The following is a 24,925-nucleotide window of genomic DNA, read 5'->3' on the forward strand; positions in this document are numbered from 1 at the left end:
CTATAGTATTTGAAGTTAAAATAAAGAAAGGGGAAGATGGTAAAAATAGTGCCCAAGTGTTCAGAACATTCTTCAGTTGGAGTAAGTGTCTTGGCTTCTGATAAACTGTCAGTGTTAACCTTGTATATCTGTGATTCAGATTTTCATCATCCCTTTCTTAGGAAACTTTTTATTTTATTTTATTTTATTTTATTTTCTGTTTGTGGGGAGATATCCTGGAGGCATGTCAATCCTCTATAAATTATAGGAAGGTGTGATGAGCTTGAGTAATACTATCAAGTCTGTGCAATCTAGTGATGGGGGAGTTGCTCAGTGGTAAGCCCATGACTTAACATATGTGGTCTTGTGTTTGATCCCCAGTGCGATGAAAAAAAAATTATCTGTGCACACTAATGAGGTAGTGCATCTTTCCTAACTTGGGAAGAAATATAAGCAATGATAGCACAGTAATCATTTTGCCTAATCATTGTGAATACCACCTTCATTCCCTTTTGTGAATCATTTTAAAACAGCGTCGCTGACTCTAGAATTAAGTTGGTAGCAACAGATAAAGTATAATGGAGTCAACTTGAAGTAAACTAAGAGTAATAGTCAACTTTTCAAAGGTAGCTTCATCTATTAGTTTGATAATTTTTTTCTTTGTTTTTGCTCTACGAAATTTTCATTTGCTCCACAGCACACATATAATACTATTGTGGTATATTTTAGCACAATTGTCAAAGAAGGAAAAAAGAAAACAATAATACAAGATGGCATTGCTATAAAAATGCTCTAGAAATTATTTTATTATTAGGTTACATTAAAAGTTGTCCAAGTAATTCAGTAAATGTGGATAGACATCATCAGAGAAAGTCTCCACACAATGTTCTTATTTGTGACTAATAAGATTATTATAAAAATAAAGGACACCTCATCCATTCAATTGAATGGGTTAGCAGTCACAGTGACTGAAGACTTTCAAAATGCAGGGGTCAGAAACAATTTCTGAATGCTTTGTTTTGTTTTTCTCAACAGGAGCTCCATTCTCCAACTCTGAAAATATCTACTTGTGCACCAAGCACTCTCCACATAACACAAAATGCTGAACAGGTAAACAAAGTTGTGTTAACTTGGTTTTCTTCTTTTTATATAAGTCTTGTTCATATGTAGGGACACTCTTTATGTCTTTATATAACTACACCTTCACAAAACGTCAGTGCTCACAAACAAGAGGGTATTCTCATACATGAATATAAACTGCCCATGAGAAATTTGTACAGCATGTACCATAATTACATTTTTATATCCATTATTCTCTCATTCATACTGTTTCTAATTGAGGTGTAGTTTAATTTTAGCTGAGAATATTCTAGTGAATGCAGATATTTTAAGGGTCCTTGATTTGAAAACCAAGAAAATACATAAATTTGGATTGACCAAGGAACTGACTTTGTGAATGATAGTCCTTTAAAATTTATACTCATGAGGCAAAAAAGTAGCCTTCTTATGAGTTTATGATTTCAGAGACACACAAGACTGTTATTTCCTTTCATGTTTATGACCTAAGAGTCCTAGTCATTTTATTAGGTTTTAATATAAGTATTGTATATCCAAATGTAAGCTGTAATAATTATTACTACTGTAATATAATGTTTAGTTAATTGACATGTGTAAAAATATTAAAGTCCAGAGAAACATAATATAAAGCATATTAAATTTTTAGTTGCATGGGAGAGGAGTATACAATTTAGGGTGTTGACAAGAGTGAAGTTTCTAGAAAACACGAGGTATTTTGTAGTTGTTAAACTCTTAATTCCTACTTTGGTTGAATAGTTTGAAGTTTATTAACCATTTCCTTTCTTCTCGTATTTTAATTGAGAATCTCATACTGTGTATACTGTGTTGTGACCGAATCAGCTACCTATTCCTTCCCCCTTTGCTCACAACACTTTTTCCTCCCACCTTTATGTATTTTGATCATTTTGTATAGAGTTCTCTAGGTGCTTCCTGTATAAGCATGAGTGTTGGACCCTCTGCATGAGTAGTTTCTTAGCAGCCACATCCCTGACAAAAACTTACTTTTCATCCTTAAGCATTCATCAGTTCCCAGTAGCTCTTTAGATAGGGGCAGGACTTCATGAACCCTTCTTCCAACCATGTTGGTGTTGTGGCTTGTTTGATCTTGGACAGATATTATACATGCAGTCAAAGCCACTGTGAATTCATGTGTTCAATGATTTTGTCATGTCCAGCAAATAATGCTTTGCTGCAGATATCCATGATTTCTGGCTCTTACAGTCTTCCCACACTTCCTTTTTGAGGAATCCATGAGCCTTACTTTATTAAGTTATACATATATTTGATGATTCTACGAATTTACAAATCTTTTCTTTTGATGTGTAACGACTCTTATATTAACAATATTGACTTTTCCATTAAAAGTTTACAAATGACTTTATTCTAGTGTTTTCTCTTTCTCTTTTCTTTTTTTCTCGATAAATTTCTGAGACAAAGTCTTAGTATGTACATCAGGCTAATCTGGAAATCTAGATCCTCTTGCTTCAGCCTCCTAAGTACTATAATTACAGGCCTGCATCACCACATACAGATTTTTTGTTTCTTTTAATGTCTATTAAATGGCTCTCTATCTCCAACCCAAGGAATATTTAAAGGTGTATGCTACTATGCCCAGATACAGCTAAAATTTTAATTGGCTCCCTTCAAGTAATATTTTGTTCTAACCCTATGGGCATGCATCCAAAAAGAAAAAAAAAACAAATACTTAAAAAAAATATCACCAAGTGCAGTTTAAAAAGTATGGAGAGGCACTTAGTTACCAAGCTGCTGCTGTTGCTTTTAGAGTTACTCTTGGTCACACTGTGTGGTTTCCAATGTGCCTGATGTTGCCACATCAGATAGCCTTAGCTGAAGAATAGCCTTATTCCAAAAGTGACTCCACATCAGAAAAGGCTTTCACTCTCCCCCAAAAAAGCACCAGAAGACCATTTGACCACTGAGCAGGCACCATCATCTCTTCTCCAGAAAGCAAACCAGACAAGAAACTGGGCATTCCCCCTGATCTATGAAACTTCCTAGATTTTCACAAAGCTGATATCAATGGGAAGAATACAACTACCCAAGTCATTGTAGAGGTTGTCCTTCCTTGAAAGACTTTAAATATCCCTATCTGGGGCTTAAGATAGCCAGTCTCATTCTTTGATTTGCTGTGGGAGTCTCTACAAACACCACAGCCAGCAGGATGTCCCTGTGAGGCAAAAAGAAAGTCTGATTAAACAGGACTCAGTAGCTGGTTAAGGTTCAAACTTTGAAAATCTGACACTGGATGGTTTATTTTAGACATATTTAAGCACAGCACAGTTTGGAAAATATTTTCTGATGATAATTAAACCCAAGCCCATGTGTACAGCAAAGCTTAAAACATGATTACATTGAAACTCTTGTAAAACACAAGTGACATCTTCCATAAAGACGGGTTCTATAAATTAACTAAGGAAGAAGGCTCAAGGTAAACAATGCTCATGATAAGGGTCTCTGGGAAGATAGCACCATAGATTGACTGAGATAAACATAAGTCTGTGGGAGCCAGTGTTGCCTGGCTATACAGATAGAGCAGATGTCGCCAGGCTATTAACCACATCCGTTCCCAGCCTTCTGGCCTAAAAAAGGTTATACATCTCTCCTTTTGAAAAGATAACTCTTTATGTTTAACTGTTTGACATTCCTGGTTCCTCTAGTGCTTATCTATGAGCACAAGTACCTACGTGCTTCCTACAACTTACAACACTGCTGGCAGAAACCCTTTTTGTTGGTGAGGGAAAACAGTGGGGGCTGGGACTATAAGGAATGATAATGGTTTACGTACCATATATTAGTGTTACTTGCCTGTTGCTATGATAAATCACTATAACCAAAAGTGACTTAGAGAAGTGACTTAATTAATATTACTATTGCTGTGATAAAACACCATGACCAAAAATAATTTGGGGGTGGGGGAAAAGGGCTTATTTGACTTATGCTTTCCCATCACTGTTCATCATCAAAGGAAGTTCAGGGTGGGAATTCAAACAGGGCAGGAAGCTGGAAGCAGGAGCTGATGCAGAAACCAAACTGTGGAGGAATGCTGTTTACTCTCTCTGCACTGGCTTGCTGAGCCTGATTTCTTAAATAACTCAGGACCACCAGCCCAAGCGTGGCCCCACATCAGTCACAATTAAGAACATGCCCTACAGGCCTGATGTTATAGATGAATTTGAGTCTTCTTTCTCTCTAATGACTCTAACTTGTACCAAGTTGACATAAAACTAGCCAGCACAACTGACCACTTGTCAATGTTACACACAAATAACTTACTGTTAAGCCACAACCTTCTTTGTCCTGTTCATCCCCAAGGTCGGACATGAATATTGATACTTCAATACAAAACATTTTACAAACTTAGAAAAGTCTCACACAGCCTTGAAAAATTCAAACCCTTAAATATTCAATTTCTTTAAAATATCCAATCTCTTTTAAAAATCAAAAGTCTATTAACATCAAACGTCTCTCAATTGTGAGGGCCTATAAAATAATAACCATGTAAAATACTTCCTTACTTCAAAATGGAATAACCAGGGCATAATCACTATCTGAAAAACGCAAAAACAGTCTCCAAATATAAATAAATTGGTCTTCGATGTCTGGGATCCACATATGAACTTCGGGGCTCCTCCAAAGGGCCTAGGTCACTTCTCAGGCTCCACTGTCTACACCACACACAGCTTATCTTCTAGGTACCAGTTGACTCAACACCAACTCCATTGCTGCTGGTGTTCTTGGTGGTTATTCCATAGCATTGGCATCTCTAAAATGTTGGGGTCTCTTGCTGCAACTGGGCAGCACTTTCACCAATAGCTTCTCCCAGGCTCCTTTTATGATGCCAAGCCTCAACTTCTCTTCATGACCCCTGAAATTCTATGGCTTTAACTGCTACTAAGGCTGCACCTTCATCAGTGGACACTCCTGACTTCTCACAGTGCCAATCCTCAGCTGTTTTCTGTGACTCCCTTCATGCCTTCAAAACTAGTACCACCTGGGAAACTCTTACACCATGCTGTTAACCGAGGCTACATCTAAAACATACCTTCTGTGCGCTAACTCTTAGGAAACACTTCCTAGAAGACCTCACGTCAATGATACTGTCTTTCCTTGAGCACAACTGATTCTTCAGCCCCAGATGATCAGCATCTATTGTCACAGAGAAGTAAAGGTTTTACTATAGTGGCTCAGGTCTCTTGTTTAGTCACAGTTGATTAGTCAGCTTCAGCTGACCAGATATTGCAGATCCTTCACACATGTGACCTGATAGAAGTTCTACTTTTCTCTGAAGCCAGGCCTTCATCATATGCACCGCTCTCAACATTCTTATCATTCAAGCTCTGGCAGAAGAGCTCATTAAGCTCTCAAAATCCAATGACTTTTCTAGCCTAAAGTTCCAAAGTCCTTCCACAATCCTCCTCAAAACAACACAGTCAGTCCTTTTTCAGTAATACTCCACTATCCTGGTACCATTTTCTGTTTTTGTTAGGGTTACAATTGCTGTGATAAAACACCATGACCAAAAGGAATGGATTTATTTAGTTTACACTTTCACATCGCTGTTTATCATTGAAGGAAGTCCGGACAAGGACTCAAACAGGACAGGGACCTGGAGGCAGGAGCTGAGATGCAGAAGCCATGGAAAAGTGTTGCTTACTGGCTTGCTCCACATGGATTGCTCAGCTTGCTTTCTTATTGAACTCAGGACCACCGGCCTAGGGGGGGGGTGGTCCTATCAATAATATCCTGGGCCCTTGCACATCAATCACTAATTAAGAAAATGTCCTAATGACTTACCTGAATAGTGATCTTAAGGAGACATTTTCTCAATTGAAGTTCCTTTCTATCTTGTGTCAAGTTAACAAAACTGGGCAGCACAGGAAGAAAGAGTTCATTTGGCCTACAGTTCCAGAGAATGAGTTCATAATGGTAAGAGAGCCATGACAGCAAGTGGCTGAAGCAGGAACCTGAGAGATCACATCTTAACAACAAACATGTAATAAAGAATATCCTGGAAGTACAGTGAGGTTATAAACCTTCAAAACCCATCTTCAGTAAAGTGCTTCCTGAAGGAAGATTATTCCACCTAAAGATTTCATAATCTATCCAAATAGTACCATCATTTGAGCACAAAGTTTTCAAATAACTGAGTCCATAGGAGAAATTTCTCATCTAAAGCACCAATCAACCACTCCCCAAGATTGAACCATCTACAGTCAGGACAACAGACTTTTGAAAGCAAAGAGCAGCAAGACTATGAAGAGTGAATGCAGTTTCTGGTCTGTCTGTAGTATCACCTACAATAATTGCAACCAAAAACATCTCAAGTCTGGTGTGCCATGAAAATATTTCAGTGAAATCTAGAACTTTGATGATCCAACCTGTCCATGAATTGAAGGCATTTTCAAAGGGAATGGATCCCTTTCAAAGTGTTAGATTTGGGGAGACACTAACCTTTTGGCAAAGGATACAGCTGTGAGTGATGACTTGAAAAATGAAGTTCTTAAAGAAGTAAGCATATAAGGTAATCAATGAGCCTCCAGTTGCCCCTGCTCCTTTCCAAGCAAGTAGCCAGTAAAGTATTTACTGAGTCATTGGGTCTAGAGAATCAATCAATCTTAAAGACAAATAAACTCTCAGATCTTATAGAGTTTTTACTTACCAAACTTTAATAAAAATGAATATGTAATGAAACCATAACAATTTGTGAAAAAGTATGGTAAAAATAGAAATTAGTAAATGCAATTACTTACAATAGAGCCGAGCAACTGCAGCTTTGCAAAAGTACTTTTAACACTAACATTAAATAAATTATAAAGTCATATATCATTGTTCATAAAAGGGACTGTATAATGTTCACTATGAAAAATGTTCCTTATTTTTATTTTTGATAGATCCAAGCAACCAAATAATGATAACTTTATATAGTTATATGGATTTAATTTTTCTCCACAGGAACTCCATTCTCCAACAGTGAAAGTTACTACATATCCACAAACCACCATTAGGAGATACATAGTACAAAACCCTGAACAGGTAAGGTATCATACGATCTCTTCTTCTAGTGCATAAGTTATCAGATCCTTAAACACTGATTGATGGCTTATCTTCCAGTTAGAAAGTGCACCTGTAACCATTAATCTAAAACCCTATTTTTAATTCCAAGTAGCCATACACCCATACAGTCTGACAAAGAGACCAAAAGTTCCAAGCCGCTTGGCTGTTAGAATACTTTCATATCTATAACCCCACCTGAGCACTATAAGGGACCTTTGTGCACTTTGAAGCAGAGCAAAAAGGGACAAAGGTCTTCACGGGCTTCCCATAAAATCTACCAACCATCACATCAGGAGTTGGAAGATTCAGTTTATTTGAATTTACCTTTTAGATGTGGACTAGAAAGAAGAAAATTAAAAAGTAAAAGTTCAAAAATGTTTCATGTGCTTGTAGCCTGCGAGGCATAAATTACGTACCTAGAAATAAGCTTGTTAAAAATTTACATTATTTTATTTTTACTAAAATAAATAAGCACATGTTTTACAGAGTATATATTTTTCTCTGTCTAATTTCAGAAGAATATTAAGACAACGTTTTCAATAATAACAAACCTTTCTGAAGGCACACACATACATGTGCATGCACACGTCTATCTATAGTGGCAACAAAATGAGCTTGTTTTGTTGTTTGTTTTAAGGAATCAGTCTCTCAAAAGGAACACTGTGGTATGGATAGAGATATGACATTTTTTTTCCTTTACACTTTATTTCTCCATTATAACAAGAAACTATCTTTCTCCTGAAAGATTATGTATTTCAGCTGCAGAAAGAAAACTGTTAATCCAGAGCCTTTCTCATTCACCGCTAATCTAAGTGGTGTGGAGCATATTCTTATACTACTACCTTTTCCACCTCTTATTTTTTAATTTACTTATTAAAACCATGTTCTCAGGTCTCCTTAGCTAAGGAAGCTGCTGGTTGTGTATGCATGTCTGTGTGGATTTGTGTACACAGAGGAGCTGAGTAAGGGGATGATTGCTTTGGATATTTGCTTGAGTTTTCATAAATTTGTGTAAACATTGAAAGAGGATGTGATTATAGCTAAAGCAGTTGCCTGCTCCTTCTTTTGCATAATCAAATATTTAAGCAGCAAGTATGAAAACAGGGGCAAGGTGGCTGGACAAGGGGCAGTGAAGAGAACCTTAGTAGGGGACGGATATTTCCCTACCTTTGTCCTTCTGCTGTGGCCCTTCTCAATATAATATGTGATGGGAGTTGAATGCATTCTACCTGAATACACGTATACTATTGGTTTCTTACAAAGGCAGCATTTCTTGTATGATTTGTATTTACATATATCTCATCTTCTGCTTTCTTACCCATATAGTTGTCCTTATATTTACACAGGTATAAATCCTTGTATATGTGTGTTTATGTGTATCCATATACGCAAGTTAACATCAGGTGTCTTCTTCAACCTCTATTTGCCTGATTTTTTGAGACAAAGCTTCTTACTGAACCTGAGCTCCTGTTTAAGACTAACCTGTCTGGTCAGTGAGCTCTGGAGCCAGCCTGGTCAGTGAGCTCTGGGGATCTATTTGTTTTTACTTCCTCAGGGCTGAGATTACAGATCTGATAACAGGGCCAGATTTTTACTGAATGCCAGGCATCCATACTCTGGTTTTTATGTTTACACAGTAAGTGCTTTATCAAGTGAGCCATCTCCCCAGCCTGGAACTCACATTCTTTAAAACATACTTTCTTTAGTCTTGAGAACACTTAAATTCTTAAGTGCTGCAGGAACACGGAGCTACAAAGTGACAATGTAGATAGATTTGAATACTGCAGAATAAGAAGTAGCAAATTAAGGACAACGCACAATGGACCTTAACTGATTACCAGATAAATTATGTAGCTACAAATTTGCTTATACACCATGTTGTTTACAAAGGCAGCAAAATTAGAAGTATGTGTATAAGTAAGGACATATTAATAACACTGGGCTTGCTTCTCTAAGAACTCATTATCTCGGGCTATTTTGAACTACAAACATTTTCTCAGGAACATCTAACAGAAGAATGAAGAAAAATACTCCTTTAAAGATTCAAACTCTGTCCTTTATTGAGCAATAAAACAAATTTCAAGCCACATGCTTTGTAAACAAAAATAACCTAACTGGTTTTGCAAAATAGCTTTAACACTATATATATATATATATATATATATATATATATATATTCTTATTTTAAGTGTATTTCTTTTGTATTGTGTACTTTTAAATCTCTCAGGCAGAAGACTTAGTTTAATTGCAATGTTTACAGTAAGTTGAAGCTCTTAAATTGTAACCTCACCCTCTTTCACTTCCTAGCTTTGCTAAGCTTTACTTCTCTTTGGAATTATACTGATCTTGAGCCACTTCTCTAATTATGATTCCTCCTATCTCTATTCAGGCTTTTATTTGAAGTTGTTCCTAATTTTCTTTATTCTCGATGTGTCTTTGTACTACAAAGATTTATGAATGCTGGTTTACTTTTCAAAAAAAAATGAAGAAAACACACTCATTTCATTAGGGGGATGAAATCCAGCTGATATTTATCAATTTCATTAAGTTTCTCATTGTAATGCTCCTAATGTGGAGAAAATACTCTATAGTAGCGGTTCCCAACCTTCCTACTGCTGTGACCTTTAATATAGTTCTGGGTACTCATATTTGGGTTTATCTGCATGTGAGCAAAGCCTCCTCGAGATGAATGGAGGAGCAGCGTCTCTGTTTCCAAGACCATTGGAAGTATGTGTTTTCTGATATTCTTAGGTGACCCCTGTACAGGTCTATAGTAGTAATTTGGGGGGGGGAGGGTTGCTACACCTTTTTTTAGTCATACCTCCCAAATAAAAATCACAGAAACCTGGTATTTTTAATAATATACTCCAAGCCTAAACTGGGCAGATTCTGAGCTTTCTAACCTACATTCCAGCCATAGACTCCATGAAACTTGCCAACTGAGTTTTGTTCTGTTCCATGTGTGTCCTCAGAGCGAGCTTCTCTCATGCCAAACTTCTTCTCCTGGTCCGTACCTGAGACTGCCTACTGGATCTAAAGTTCTACCTTCCTCTCTCCCCTTCCCAGTCACAGACTCTAACTTTTTTTTGAAACCCAATCAGAGATTACTGGGGAGCATTTTTTACAGCACATTAGTCAATACAATGTCCATGTCTAGACTGTAACCTGATCTTGGCCTACAGAACTAAGCATCTGAATACACATAAGACCAACCTCAGCAGGGGTCACAATCCACAGGTTGCGGGCCACTGCTTTAGAGCCTTAAAATAGGAAGAAGGAAATAAGGCATGTTTCCTAAACCAAAGACGCTTACATTTTTTAGAGTGTGAAGTAAAGGTACGGCGATATTTAGCTGTGAAAATTACATGGTAAAATACATGGTTGGGTGGGTGACAGTCACTAGTAGACAAATGCAAAGTGTCTTAGTTTTCTGTTGTAGTGACAAAATACCTTGACCTAGGTGATATATAAAAGAAAACATTTACTTGGGGCATTTCATATAGTTTCAGAGTGTGAGTCCATGACCAACAACGTGGTAGGAGGCATGGGAGCAGGCAGGCAGTCATGGTCCTGGAGCAGTAGCTGAAAGCTTATAACTGGGTGGGCTCTCACCCTGCAGATATCACTGCTTTTATTATATTTCTCCATATCTCTCATCACAAACTAAGGCTCCAAAACTAAATTTTCTAGTGCTCTTTTTCTTTCTCTCTCTCTCTCTCTCTCTCTCTCTCTCTCTCTCTCTTTTTACCTTTTCTCTTTATCACGTTAGATCTGCACAGGAGAGATCATTCATAACCACATGACATAGTCAGTACTAGGCTGTATCAAAATCTTCTCTGCCAACTAAACTAGTCTGAAACACTTTAGTTAGCCTCAGGCACACTCTTAGCACAAAGGGAAAAAGCAGCCACATTCATTGCTAAAATATGCCAAGAATAACTCTTTGCCTAGTTCCTAACACTGTTCACCTCTGAAACCAGTTAATCTGGGCCTCCACAGTCTGAATTGCTCTGAACCCTATTGTTTTCAGCATCCTACTAGGATGGATTATTAAGCTCCACTTAAAGAATTCAACTGCTTTTCCAGTCCAAAGTCTCAAAGTTTTCCATTTTCCTCCCAAAGCAACAGACAAAACTAAATTAATAAATAACTAAATAAACACAACAGATTCCATAGTTAGGTATGTCACAGCAATAGCCTACTCCTGGTACCAACTCCTGTTTTAGTTACTTTTCTATTGTCATGATAGAAATTATTACCAAGGCAATGGTAAAAGAATGAGATTAGTTTGGTGGCATATAGTTCCAGAGGGTGAGTCCATAGCCATCAAGGCAGGAAGCTTGGCAACAGACAAGCAGTTATGGCAGTGGAACAATAGCTGAGAATTTATAACTTATCCACAAGCACTAGGCAGAGAGAGAGGGTGGTGAGGGAGGGAGGGGAGAGGAAGAGAGAGAGGGAGAAGAAGGGAGAGGAGGAGAGAAGGAGAGGAACAAGGACAGAGTCAGGGAGAAGACAGAGACAGAGAGACAGAGAGAGAGAGCTAACAGGGAATAGTGTGGCCCATCCACAGTGACATACCTCCTCTAATAAGGTCACATCTCCTAATCTTTCTCAAATAGTACCAGTAGTGGGGACCAAGTATTAAAACATATGAACCTAGGGGACATTCACATTAAAACCACCACACAGCAATTTGACTAGAGATAGCACATTTGCTGTGTGTGGAAAATCAAGGAAAGATTTGTTTTGACATATAGTGTATTAGTACAATTTACATGATGTTAGAATCATTACACTTATAAGGAAATTTAAATTCAAATATGTGGTGCTTTGTTCAGGTTTTCACAAATTCTTTTCTTTTCTGACAGCTAATTTGGGAATAGTTTTAACAAAATTTAAAACTTACTGGCTAAGGAGGCTGGGGTTATGGTGGCCTGCAAGAAAAGATTAAGAAGAGATGTGGAATAAGTTTATTAAAGGGAAATACTGTAAGGTTTGCTTGAGCTAGTGGGATCTGAGGTACATAATAGAGAGAGTACTAGTAGATATTTAAAATGACATTACTAAAGGTCACATTTTAGATAGAAGTAAGAGGGTTGGTATCTAAATTTTATCACCAAGGATAAAGGCAGGAGTCGGATTGCTGTGAGGTAATGGAGAAGGTTAAGGAAAATATCTATTTCAAGTGAACAGAAAGACAGATCCCCTGCAAGAAAATGTCTTCTGAGAGAAGGTTCTAAAAATAGAAATAGAGCAAATAGAGGAAAGTATTGACTAACCATATGAAATTAACATAAAGCCAAAGAGAACAGGAATGCAAGAGCTTTGACAGTTAAGAAAGTCACAGTGATATTTCAAACAACAGTTTAAATATGCTTGTGGGAGCAAAATCCAGATACAGGAAGTTGATGGGTAGACTTCTCAAAAGGAAGCAGAGGAAATAAGTGGGGGATGCATTTCTGAAAAGGATAGTGGTCAAAGGTAAGAAGGAAGGTATCACTGGAGGAGAAAACTGGATCTTAAGGAGCCTGGAAGATTTGTAGATAGAATGAATCAGTAATGGAGAAGAAAAGAGACAAATGAGATAAGATTCTGAAGGAGAAAACAGGGTAAAATTTCAGATATGCATAGAAAATAAAGGTATGGATTCGTCTTTGAAGAGCTGGAAGGAACGGAAACCAAAAAGTAGTTTTTGCAGTGTGGAGAAAGGTAGTGAGATCTGGAAGGAAAGGGACTGGGTGAGCACCAGGTCAGGGGCTGTGGAAAATACAAGGCTTTAGAACCACAGTTGTGGAACTTGATTAATCCAGGTGTGATCATACAGCTTGGAGGTGATGCTTGAAACGGAATAACTTGAACTTGTAATCAACAAATTTTTGTTTTGGTTTCAAAAAATGTTTCTCTATTATAGCTTGTGGCCTGGGAACATTGCAATAGATGCTGGGAATTATATACTTTGTTAAATGTGAGAACTACTGCCAGAGGTTTTGAAAGTAACAATTAAAGTTATAACATCAACCGTTTGGAAAACACCTGCTAATTTTTAGGGTGGATTTGGCAGCGAATCAAATGTAGAGACTGAAGCAGTGAAACTGTTGAGCTCCTCACACACTAAGAACTCTAAAATGCTTGGTTACAGTTAGTAAGCTGATTTGTTTTTCTACAGTAATTATTCATAGGAATATTTTTACCTTCTTATAAATTTGGTAAAATAATAGTCTAAATTTAAATTAGTTTTTATTGCCATGTTAAGTCTTGAAAACACTTGTAATAGACAGATTAAAAATGAATTGCATTTCACACAGAAGAAAATCTTATATTTTCATAAATTCATTTTTATTTTTTAGAAAATTCTAAATCATCAAGATCAGAGTAACTACCATCCCCTTTCATTCAATAATCTGTTCATCTACTATGGAATTAGGGCCAATAATTTCTTTGCCTTCAAAACAGTCTATATTGTATAATTAAAATTGATAGCCTAGAAATATTATACGTTTTCCCGAAAGCATTTTAATATATTACATATTATGATACTACATATTAAAAATAAATGTACAAAATTAATGGTACCTTAAATTTTTTTGCTTGATCAGGATACCGTGTATCCTATCCTTGTGTGTGATAAGCACACTGAGGTTCAGAGAAGGTTAATTCCTTACATGAATCCACTTCATATGGATGGAGAAAGACTTGCATCTTTTGTTTCACGACACCATACCTTCCTTTTATACTTGGCCTGCTTCCACTGATTATTTGAAGTCAGATTCAATGTATTCATAGCAGCTAAAATCCAATCTACTTTGTAGTTCTTATACACTGATGTTTCAAGTATTGTTGTGTTCAGTTTCTTACTAACTTGCTGGAATTTTCTCTCTCTGATTTTTATGGTATTTTTCTATCTTGATTCTAAAACTTTGAAAGACTTCCCTAGTTCTTGGGGTGTTTGTTTGTTTGTTTGTTTTCTGTCTTCACTCACATTTTGAGCTATTGTGTGATTACTAACCAGAACTTTTTCTAATCTGTTCATTGAGAAATCTGGGTCTGCAGACTTAAGCTAAAGAATTTCTTCCCTTCATAACAGTCTTTTAGGTCAGTTGCTTTAAGAACTGAGAATAATTACAATATTTTCCAATCAACAATATTTTCCATATACTAGCAGTTTTATCTACTCTACATACACTAAAAATACATTTACACATTTTTTATTTTGTGGCAAATCAATGAACAAAACAACCTCATGACTCAAATGAAAATCAGAAGGAAAAACTGGACATGGTTGCACTCATCTTTAATGCCCTAGTACTTGGAAGCAAAAGTAGGCAGACACCTGAATGCAAGGCCAGCAAGAGCTAATGAGTTCTGAGGCAGCCAGGGAGGGCTACAGCAAGACCCTTTCTCAAAATGAAAGAAAATAATGGGGAAAAATAATGTGATTTATGTTACATTTACATTGAACTCCTTGTCTGATTTTTTTCATTAGTCTTTCAATCTAAGACACATCACAGGCCTTTATTTCATTGACTGATATCTTCTAAGTACTTGGCTAATATTATAGCAATTTAGTTGATTATATAGAGATACAGTGGCTCTTAAAGTTTCTGCCCTGTTCTCAGTACTCAAAACATATGTTGTACTGAGAATCTTAGTCTTGATTATCATCACAAATAGGGATTGTACACTTCAATGACATGCAAATTTGAGTCCTAGAAAAAATAGTTCAATGCAGTTCTACCCACTTTATGGTTTAGTAAATTCTATGGTTCAGAATGAATTCTATTTATTCTAAAGTTCTCTAATAATTTCTTTACATAGAAAGAAACCTGCCTGTGACCCCAGTTTAAAATCTGACAATTTTATGCAAGACTACCTTAGAAGACAGACATTTTACTTGTGTCCTGTCTTAGAGCCAATGGGGTTACAACAACTTAAGCCCAATCTACTTTATACTTCGCCCCCATTTCTCACCCAGAAAAATGAATACTATATTTCCTACTTCCTTCAGATCTTCCCTGGAGAACCAGTAAAAATAGGAGGAATTCAAATTGTTCTCATTGACAGACTATTTTTTAAAATTCTTTCTTCCTCTTGGAAGAAACTTATTAATGAATTCTTCCATTATCTTCCTAAAATCTGTTACTACATCAGAGCCTAGTAGATACCATGTATTTGTTGGAGAGCCTATGGAAACAACACTTTTCAAATGAAAACATATTATTTAATCTCTTACTAGGAACCATTGTCTCCTTTCCTAAGAGGAAGTCAATTCTTCCCAGGAAACAATGTAATTTATGAAAAAACAATAAGAAAAGTGGAGAAGCTAAACACAGATCAGGTAAGTAATATTTATTTTAAAACTTGTTTTATAAATATAAATCTTGAATTATGAATATTTTAATAGAATTGAAATTGTACTTAATTATCAAGTACCAGGCAAGACTACTGTGAGTTATAGTATGGCATCTTGTCTATGGTCCCCCATACTATCCTTAATATTTTTATATTTTATTACGAAGCTCATTTTACTGAAAATGAATCTGAAGTCACATAACAAGGTAATGGTAGAAAATTAACCTTATATATAGTATATGTTTTCTTTTATATATGTATATGTATATATATATGATATACATGTTATATGTTAGAAGTATATAATATAGCTTTAAAAACTAGTTTACAAAAATAAAAGCCCAAAATGTTATCTAAATTATTTTAAGATGCTCAGATTTAAATTAGTACTATGTATTAACAGGTAAGTAAAATATTCTGAAGGATATAGGAAGCTGAAGCTTTAAGTCATACTTGAATTAGGTGGTTTAAAGTGAAAGAATTTTATTGTCTCTCAATTCTAAAAAGCAGAAATTGAAAACTCCAGTGTGCAACAGGACCATCATCCTTCTGGAACTGTCAGGAAAGAAACCTTTTCATTCTTAGTTTATTTAGCTTGTGGCACCCTCAGGCATTTTTGATTGCATAATCACATTCCAAACCCCTTCTTATGACATGGCACCCTACATGAGCATCTTTACAGCAGCATCCCTCTCTGCATGGCTGTCTCAATGTAAAATCTCTCATTTTTATGAGGACATTGCTCATATTGGATTGGATCTCATCCTAGTAACCTTACTCTAAATGGATTCTATCTGAAAAGACCATATTTTTTTTAAAGCAGATGCTATATTTCTGGAACTTAGAACGCCACCATAAATTTGGAGTATGGGTAACAATTCAGGACATAATAGGCAGTGAAATATTATAAAATCAGTCTGGAAAATAAAATTATCTTTCTCACATGTAAATAAAACACACTGAAAATGTATTGGATTTTGTTTCAAAACTTCTTGGCATGAGAACATGCTCTATTTTTATAAGCACTTATTGGCAATTGTTAGTAGACTTGTAGGAAATAACATGCTATGTATCAAATATTCCTTATTTGATGCCTAGTAAAAGTGAAATGACATAAATTTTCAGAATGATAACATCAAAATGTCTCCCTTTTGGTTTCCCTGTTATGCTGAATAGTGTCTAAAGACCTGGTAGATTAAACAGTTTTCAAAGAACAACCCAACATGCTATCAAGTAGAAAAAAAAAAATCACTGGTTGTTTTTGATGTTCCAAATAATAGTTTCTAAAGCTGTTGATTTATATTTATATTTATTCAACCAGGATATCAAAAGTAATGTTTTACACTTTTTAAGTAGCATGGGAGAATTTGGGGTACATTATTTAATGCTGCTTTCAAGTTTCTGGGTTTTTTTTTCTTGTTTGTTTGTTTGTTTGTTTGTCGTCTTTCGAGATAGGTTTTCTCTGTGTTGTCCTGGCTGTCCTAGAACTCACTCTGTAGACCAGGCTGGCCTTGAACTCAGAAATCTGCCTGCCTCTGCCTCCCAAGTGCTGGGATCAAAGGCGTGTGCCACCAGTGCCTGGCTGAAGTGTCTGTTTTAATAAGAATGAATAGTTTTTCCACTTTATAGCCTCTAGAATACAATGTTCTCTATAACATTGATTGCCTTACCACCCATACAGCTTAAAATATTAAGATATGTTTTTAAGAACACGGCTTTTGCTTACTGTTGACATTAGTATTTATTTGTGCTACCTTTTTTCCCCCCACTAATGATTTTAATCATTTGGGAGTTTTATAACTACCATGTGTGCTGTCCAAAGTATAATTGCCTGTACCAAGGAACAAAGCATAATTTTTTGTTTTGTTATTTCCTCAGTGATAGGGGCTATACCATAGCATGTTAGATAAAGCCAAGGTCTAATCAAAACAATGTACTGGCACTTGTCCAAGAAAAAAAAAGAGGCCTCTGTAGTAAAAAGTTGGTACAGTAGTAAGTTAACTATACTTTCAAACTACTTGTAGTTTATATTATTCTTTTTCCCCTCTATTTAAAGGAATAACTCATGAGAGATCATTAGTGGTTAATATTCTGTACATTTACATTTAAATTATGCTATGCTTCAAAGTATGATTACAATATGAATATTTTCCTTTAAAACAATGATTTCAGTACTTGAGTATCAGAACTGGAGCTATAACTCAGGGGTAGGCACTTTTGTAGATGAAGATCTGGATTCCACCTTAGTGTCAAGACTAAAAATAGTAAATACAATTCTTTTTAATATCCCATCACAACATGGTGACATTTTATAACATAAAAGAACAGATAATATATTTATCTGTTAATTTGTAGCAAAGTTGATTAAAGCATATGGTTAGTTTTCTAAACTGTAAAGATCTCAGTGCTATCACACTTGTAAAATGAGTCATACTTAAACAGTCTAGAGAAAGGAATGCCAAGAACTGATTCTGTGGCCTTTATATATCTACAGAGGCAGTTTTTATTCATAACATGGCCTCTTCATATATTTTTCTTTATTTCAAAATATTCTATGCACATAAAATGTAATTCATATAGATTAAAATTTTTCTAACTATAAAAAGAATATTGAAAACAATACAAATAATATTAATGGTAATTGGCTTCTCTATCTGGGCCGTCATGCATCTAGTTTCTTTTTGCAGATAGCCACTCTTGAAAGTTTATCACTCTATTCATATAAAAGGACATATATGTATATATACATAAACATATGTGTATATATAATATATGTATATAGATTACTTTACATGTTAAACCAGAGGGGTGATGCTGTATTCATTGTTCTGCAATTCAGTATTGTTTTCATCTGACATAGTTTGAAAATTATTGCATCTAAGTATCTAAATGCTTGTATTACATTACTTTTCAATAAGTCAACTTTTTACAGTCAAAAAGAAAATTTACACTGAATTTATACTTTCAAACCTGACTATATGTGAGTGAATATAACATTATGAATAAAACTTGAGTGCTTTTTCTTTGAAAGCAGGCTTTTATTAGCTGTCTCTTTTCAAAGCAGAATAATAACAGCATACTATAGAAATGTTCAAGTATGCCTGAAGCCCTCCCAATGGATATATGCAAATATTAGTTCCTTCCTGTATTGTTCAGGAAAACATAATGACATAAACAAGCAGCTAAAATAGATTGGGTTTAAAAGCAAATTTCAGATTTTCCTGCAGTCAATATAAGTGACCTTTATACCCTTAGATTCTGAGGAACAAATCATGAATTCCACTCACAGTTTTGTCATTATTTATTTTGTCATTAGAAGTACATAATTTGACTTGTCGTTTTTTGGGAGGGTACTAATGTTCAAATTTAGTGAGATAAATGACAATAAAATTAAAGTTTATGGTGGCATCAATGTTATAATAATAGTAACGCACAGTTCCTACAGGCAATTCATTTACTCCACACAGAAACTCAATAAAAGCAGTATTTGAATAAAGGTATCTGGTAGAATTAGAGTAAGGGCTTACATTTCCTAGATCAAAAGCACCAATCAATGATTCTCAATGGTTTTAAAATAGTCTCTTCTCAAGTTTCATAAGCATGAGTTCATTGCCTCCCCAATAGGGATACAAACATACTTCCTATTGAAAATCACTGAATTGTATTTTTTCCTAATTTTAAATTCTTTTAAACCTTCAGCATCATAGAATTATTATATAATTAGATAGTAGAGTGCCTATTGAGTCATAAAAGAAAGCTTAAAATATTCATAATAATTTTAGATTTAAGTACAACTAAAATATCAATTTAATTAGGACATGAAATTTTATAGCTTATTTGAGTAAGTATTTTGATGGCCATAGCTACTGATTAAATAAAAACAAATTCTAATAATTTCTACTTACTGGTTAAATTAAAATTATCATTAGTTAAAATTACAAATTCTATACCTAATTATTTAGTTGTGGCTTTCAAATTTGTTTCCAATCTTTTCTTGATTTGTAATAATTGGTTTTAGATGGCTATTTTTTGACATGTATATATGTTTTAGGAATGTTGTCCTCAAATTCAATGCCATCATCATGTCATCCAGCAACCCCAGATCATCCACTCTCCACATTGTCAGCAGTCCCATTCTAGCCATCAAATCCAGTGTATAACAGAAAATGATTCAAATATTGGGCATGAACTCTGTCATGGCGGGCCAAGCCAAATACATGAACAGGTAAGATCAACCAGTTCAATACTTACCAAATTTAGTAAGTTCTTAAACATGTCTTACTTTAGTAGTCTAACACTCACATTCAAATTTCATCTAAACATTGAAGAATTATACCAGTGTGTTTTCACAACATTTTAAAAACAACTATCCAAACTCCTTTCAAGAAATTAAAAATCATTCAGGTTCATTAATTAAATGGATGAAGTTATTATCAAGTCATGAATATTTAATTGTGACTGATAACTGATCCTTAGAAATGAGCCCAACAGTTGTTCAGCATTACTCATTTTCATGAGATATAATATTCAAATGAACAACGAATTAGAAATGCTGTCATCTGAGATGATTGTTAATGATAGCATTTCACCAGCTTGGAATTAGTTGCTGTATATATTCTTTGAGAATATATTATACTAATTCAAGTCAGACTATACTTATACTTTATTGTGTATTATAACAAAATAGAAACCAAAACTTAGTTGCTAAGGAGAAACCTCCCTGGATACAATCTTGAGTGACTAATTTATGTTGTAAAGATTTTGGAGTCTTGTAAACATCTGCTGCACAAGTGATAATAAGAAAATAATGATTTTCTTCAATCTGGTAAAAACTAACAATAATGACTGAAATAATGGAGAGTCAAACATCATTTGTACTTACTCCAGTTTTATTTTTTTCACAATTTTCACAAATTTATTATTTTTATTTTTCTATACGAATATTTTCTCCTGTGTGTGTGTGTGTGTGTGTGTGTGTGTGTGTGTGTGTGTGTGTGTGTGCGTGTGTGTAAACCATGTGCATACCTGGTGCCTACAGAGACTAGCAGAGAGAGTCAGATCAGTTGGAACTATAATAAAAAGCTACAGATGGTTGTGAACCATCATGTGGGTGCTGAATCTGAACCTGGATTCTCTGCAGGAGAATAAAGTGCATTTCCATGATTTTTTTTAGGTGCTTCTCAACCATCCAAGATTCCTCTGTTGAGAAATCTCTGTTTAGCTCTGTATCCCATTTTTTTAAAAAATTGGATTATTCGGATTTTTGGAGTCTAACTTTTTTTTTTTATTACGTATTTTCCTCAATTACATTTCCAATGCTATCCCAAAAGTCCCCCATACCCTCCCCACCACTCCCCTACCCACCCATTCCCACTTTTTGGCCCTGGTGTTCCCCTGTACTGGGGCATATAAAGTTTGCAAGTCCAATTGACCTCTCTTTCCAGTGATGGCCTAATAGGCCATCTTTTGATACATATGCAGCTAGAGTCAAGAGCTCCGGGGTACCGGTTAGTTCATAATGTTGTTCCACCTATAGGGTTGCAGATCCCTTTAGCTCCTTGGGTACTTTCTCTAGCTCCTCCATTGGGGGCCCTGTGATCCATCCAATAGCTGACTGTGAGCATTCACTTCTCTGTTTGCTAGGCCACGGCCTAGTCTCACAAGAGACAGCTCTATCAGGGTCCTTTCAGCAAACACTTGCTAGTGTATGCAATGGTGTCATCGTTTGGAGGCTAATTATGGGATGGATCCCTGGATATGGCAGTCTCTAGATGGTCCATCCTTTTGTCTCAGCTCCAAACTTTGTCTCTGTAACTCCTTCCATGGGTGATTGTCTCCAATTCTAAGAAGGGGCAACGTGTCCACACTTTGGTCTTCGTTCTTCTTCAGTTTCATGTGTTTTACAAATTGTCTCTTATATCTCGGGTATACTAAGTTTCTGGGCTAATATCCACTTATCAGTGCTTACTCCACTTTTAAATTGACCTCTTTCATAGACATCTCTTAAAAGATAAAAGAATATGAAAAAAGAAATTAGCTTCCAATACAGGAATTGTATTGTTTTATATTAAATATACATGGTATTATTTCTCAGGCATGATGTTTAGAAATATATATGTTGGCCATATTGATAAAAAATTCATGGTGTTCCAATTTTTTTAAAAAGCCTAAAATGATCTTTCCTCTGACTGTCTGAATGGAAACATTAACCTCTAGAGTAGTGTGTGAAATTTCTTACATTATATAGATTGATAATGACAAAAACCCATGTTAATAGATTAAATCATTTGAAATCGTTGTTTTATAGATCAAATACAAATACTTCTGTCAACTTAATCTTTAATTTTTCTTTGCCTTAATTTCCTCTAATAGAGGAAAGTGGTAGGACCTAAAATTTAATGCAAAGCAAAATGTTGTCATCTTACTTAGGAAGGTATAAGCAATATGTTTTGGGAGCAAAAGAAAAAAGAATGATCTATCAGCTGAATACTTATCAAGGGTGTATTGAGGTAGGAATTGATTTAGACTTTGAAAAATAAGAAGAATCTCATATATATATATACATATACATATATGCATTCATATATCCACTTATTTGTAAACATATAGTTTTAAAGTTTTAGAGGATTCCTATGTGTTCAAACAAATGTTTCTCTGGATGTACATGCACCTACCATCCATGTTTCTCTTTGACGCTGTTTTTATTCCCTTTGTTTTGTCCTATTCCAGTTGGTTAGATTTTTTTAAAAAAATCTTATTTATTTTATTTCATTATTATTCTTAAGGTACACATTTGTTTTATAAGGAGAAACAGAAAGCATGTGGATTCCTATGGGAAGGAAGATGGAAGGAATTTCAGAGGAGTTGGGGAAGGGACAACCATGATCAGAATATATTGTATGAAAAACATCTATTTTTAATAAAAGAAAGAAAAAAATGAATGTTTTTCAAGTTTTGCACTTACTAGATCATTTAAAATTGAATGAAATGAAATAAATTGAAAATGTTTCAATGTTGATATTTCCTTTCAATTCCTTGCCTATTGAAAATATACACATCTAATGCATAAAAAATTTGGTAACTTGATTCAAGTGATGATTTAATCATCTTTTATTCTTTAAAATTTCATAGCCTCAGTGATAGAAGATGCACCTAACTCTCAAGAGACTTGAGGCCCCAGAGAGTGGGGAGACTTGGTGGGATGGGGTGGAGATATGAGATGGAGAGCAGTTGCAGAGCGGGGGACAGGCTGGGACGGGCATGAAGAAGTCTGGACTGTAATAAAGGATTAAAGAATAAAAATAAATTTAAAAATTTTGTATCAATATGTCTATGAACTTAGAAAATCAATATTGCTTATAATTGCAATTGATATTTCCTTCAGGTGATAATTCAGGATGATGGTCCTGAAAAATTGGATCCCAAATATTTTGGAGAGTTGCTTGCTGATCTAAGTCGCAAGAATACAGACCTATATCACTGCCTATTAGAACATTTGGAGCGAATTGGAGGAAGGTATTATAAATATATATTTCATCTTGATGTTGCACTTGTCAAGTATTTAGGTACAATTTTGTAATTTTAGAAATAGATATTTCAAGATTTACATGCATATGTGTGCACCTCCATGAATTTATTCCACCACATGTGTTTGGGTACCCATATAGTCCAGAGGGACTTGAAGCCCCTGGAACTTGAGTTACACACAGTGGTAGGCTTTCCAGCATCATTTAGGGGAATAAAACTTGGGTCCTCTCCAAGAGCAGTATGTGGTCTTAATCACTGAGCCATCTCTCTAGCCCTTAAGAAAGTCTTTTTTGAGACTCTCTGCTCCTCGGAAATTGTTGCCATCAATGACCCCTTCATTGACCTCGACTACATGGTCTACATGTTCCAGTATGACTCCACCCATGGCAAATTCAGCTGCACAGTCAAGGCTGAAAATGGGACGCTTGTCATCAATGGGGGGAGCCCATCACCATCTTCCTGGAGCAAGATCCAGCTAACATCAAGTCGGGTGATGCTGGTGCTGAGTATTTCATGGAGTCTACTGGAGTCTTCACCACCATGGAAAAGGCTAGGGCCCACTTGAAGGGTGGGAACAAAAGGGTCATCATCTCCCCCGCTTCTGCCGATGCCCCCATGTTGGTGATGGGTGTGAGCCATGAGAAATATGACAACTCACTCAAGATTGTCAGCAATGCATCCTTCACTACCAACTGCTTAGCCTCTGGTCAAGGTCATCCATGACAACTTTGGCATCGTGGAAGGGCTCATGACCACAGTCCTAGCCATCACAACCACTCAAAAGACTGTGGATGTCCCCTCTGGAAAGCTGTGGTGTGGTGGCCGTGTGGCTGCTCAGAATATCATCCCTGCATCCAGTGGTGCTGCCAAGGCCGTGGGCAAGTTCATCCCAGAGCTGAATAGAAAGCCCACTGGCATGGCCTTCCTTGTTCCTACTCACAGTGTATCCATTGTTGATCTGACATGCCTCCTGGAGAAACCTGCCAAGTATGATGACATCAAAAAGGTGGTGAAGCAGGCATCTAAGGGCCCACTGAAGGTCCTCCTGGGCTACACTGAGGACCAGGTTGTCTCCTGCCACTTCAACAGCAACTCCCACTCTTCCACTTTGATGCTGGGGTTGGCATTGCTCTCAATGACAACTTTGTAAAGCTCATTTCCTGGTATGATAATGAATACGGCTACGGCAACAGGGTGGTGGACCTCACGGCCTACGTGGCCTCTAAGGAGTAAGAAACCCTGGACCACCCACCCCAGCAAGGACACTGAGAGCAAGAGAGAGGCCTTCGGTTGCTGAGGAATCCCTGTTCCAACTTGGCCCCCAACCCTGAGCATTTCCCTCACAATTTCCATCCCAGACCCCCATAATGACAGGAGGGGCCTAGGAAGCCCTCTGCACCCCTCCTCCCCCCAAAGAAAGTCTTTTTGATGGAATACATTCAGGTTCACAGCAAAACACCACTACTGAGCATATAGGGTGATTATATGAGAAAACTGAGCAAATATTTCATTTTAAAAGTGAATCACACTGGTGTGGTGGTTTCCCAACCTATGATCACTGCCTTCAAGAGGCTGAGACTAGAGTACCTCATTTGTTTTGAGACCATCATGAGCTACATATCTTATCTTGCCAGCTGGTGCAAGACTATGTATGTCTCAAAAATGTCAAAACCAAAGAAAGAAGAGTTACTGTGTTTGTAAGAGTTGTTTTTAGCATATTACACTTAGAATAGAATATATATTTTTACTACCAATACACTACCATGTCTATGTTATTGATGTGTTCTCATTTTATAAATTTTATCTATAAATATTATATTTTATAAATAAATCTCAGTATATTAATTTATATAGTATACTGTATGTAACATGCATTGTGGAGGATTATGTTATTGTAAATATAAAACTGCATAAT

At 35.9% G+C, this 24,925-nt stretch overlaps 1 protein-coding gene across 2 annotated transcripts in view; it reads left to right on the plus strand.

Annotated features, from left to right (window-relative positions):
• Pof1b (POF1B actin binding protein) overlaps positions 1 to 24,925 on the plus strand; it is a 62,244-nt gene that overhangs the window by 12,696 nt on the left and 24,623 nt on the right. For both annotated transcript variants that reach the window (XM_021153727.2, XM_085838045.1), the window contains exons 3-7: positions 1,015 to 1,089; positions 7,030 to 7,110; positions 15,368 to 15,469; positions 19,535 to 19,708; positions 22,868 to 22,998. In XM_021153727.2, the coding sequence (XP_021009386.1) occupies positions 1,015 to 1,089; positions 7,030 to 7,110; positions 15,368 to 15,469; positions 19,535 to 19,708; positions 22,868 to 22,998 (563 nt within the window). The remainder of the gene's footprint in view (positions 1 to 1,014; positions 1,090 to 7,029; positions 7,111 to 15,367; positions 15,470 to 19,534; positions 19,709 to 22,867; positions 22,999 to 24,925) is intronic.

This window comes from Mus caroli, unplaced genomic scaffold (genome assembly GCF_978045245.1).
Source record: "Mus caroli unplaced genomic scaffold, Mus_caroli_1 scaffold_5, whole genome shotgun sequence".
Lineage (NCBI taxonomy): Eukaryota > Metazoa > Chordata > Mammalia > Rodentia > Muridae > Mus > Mus caroli.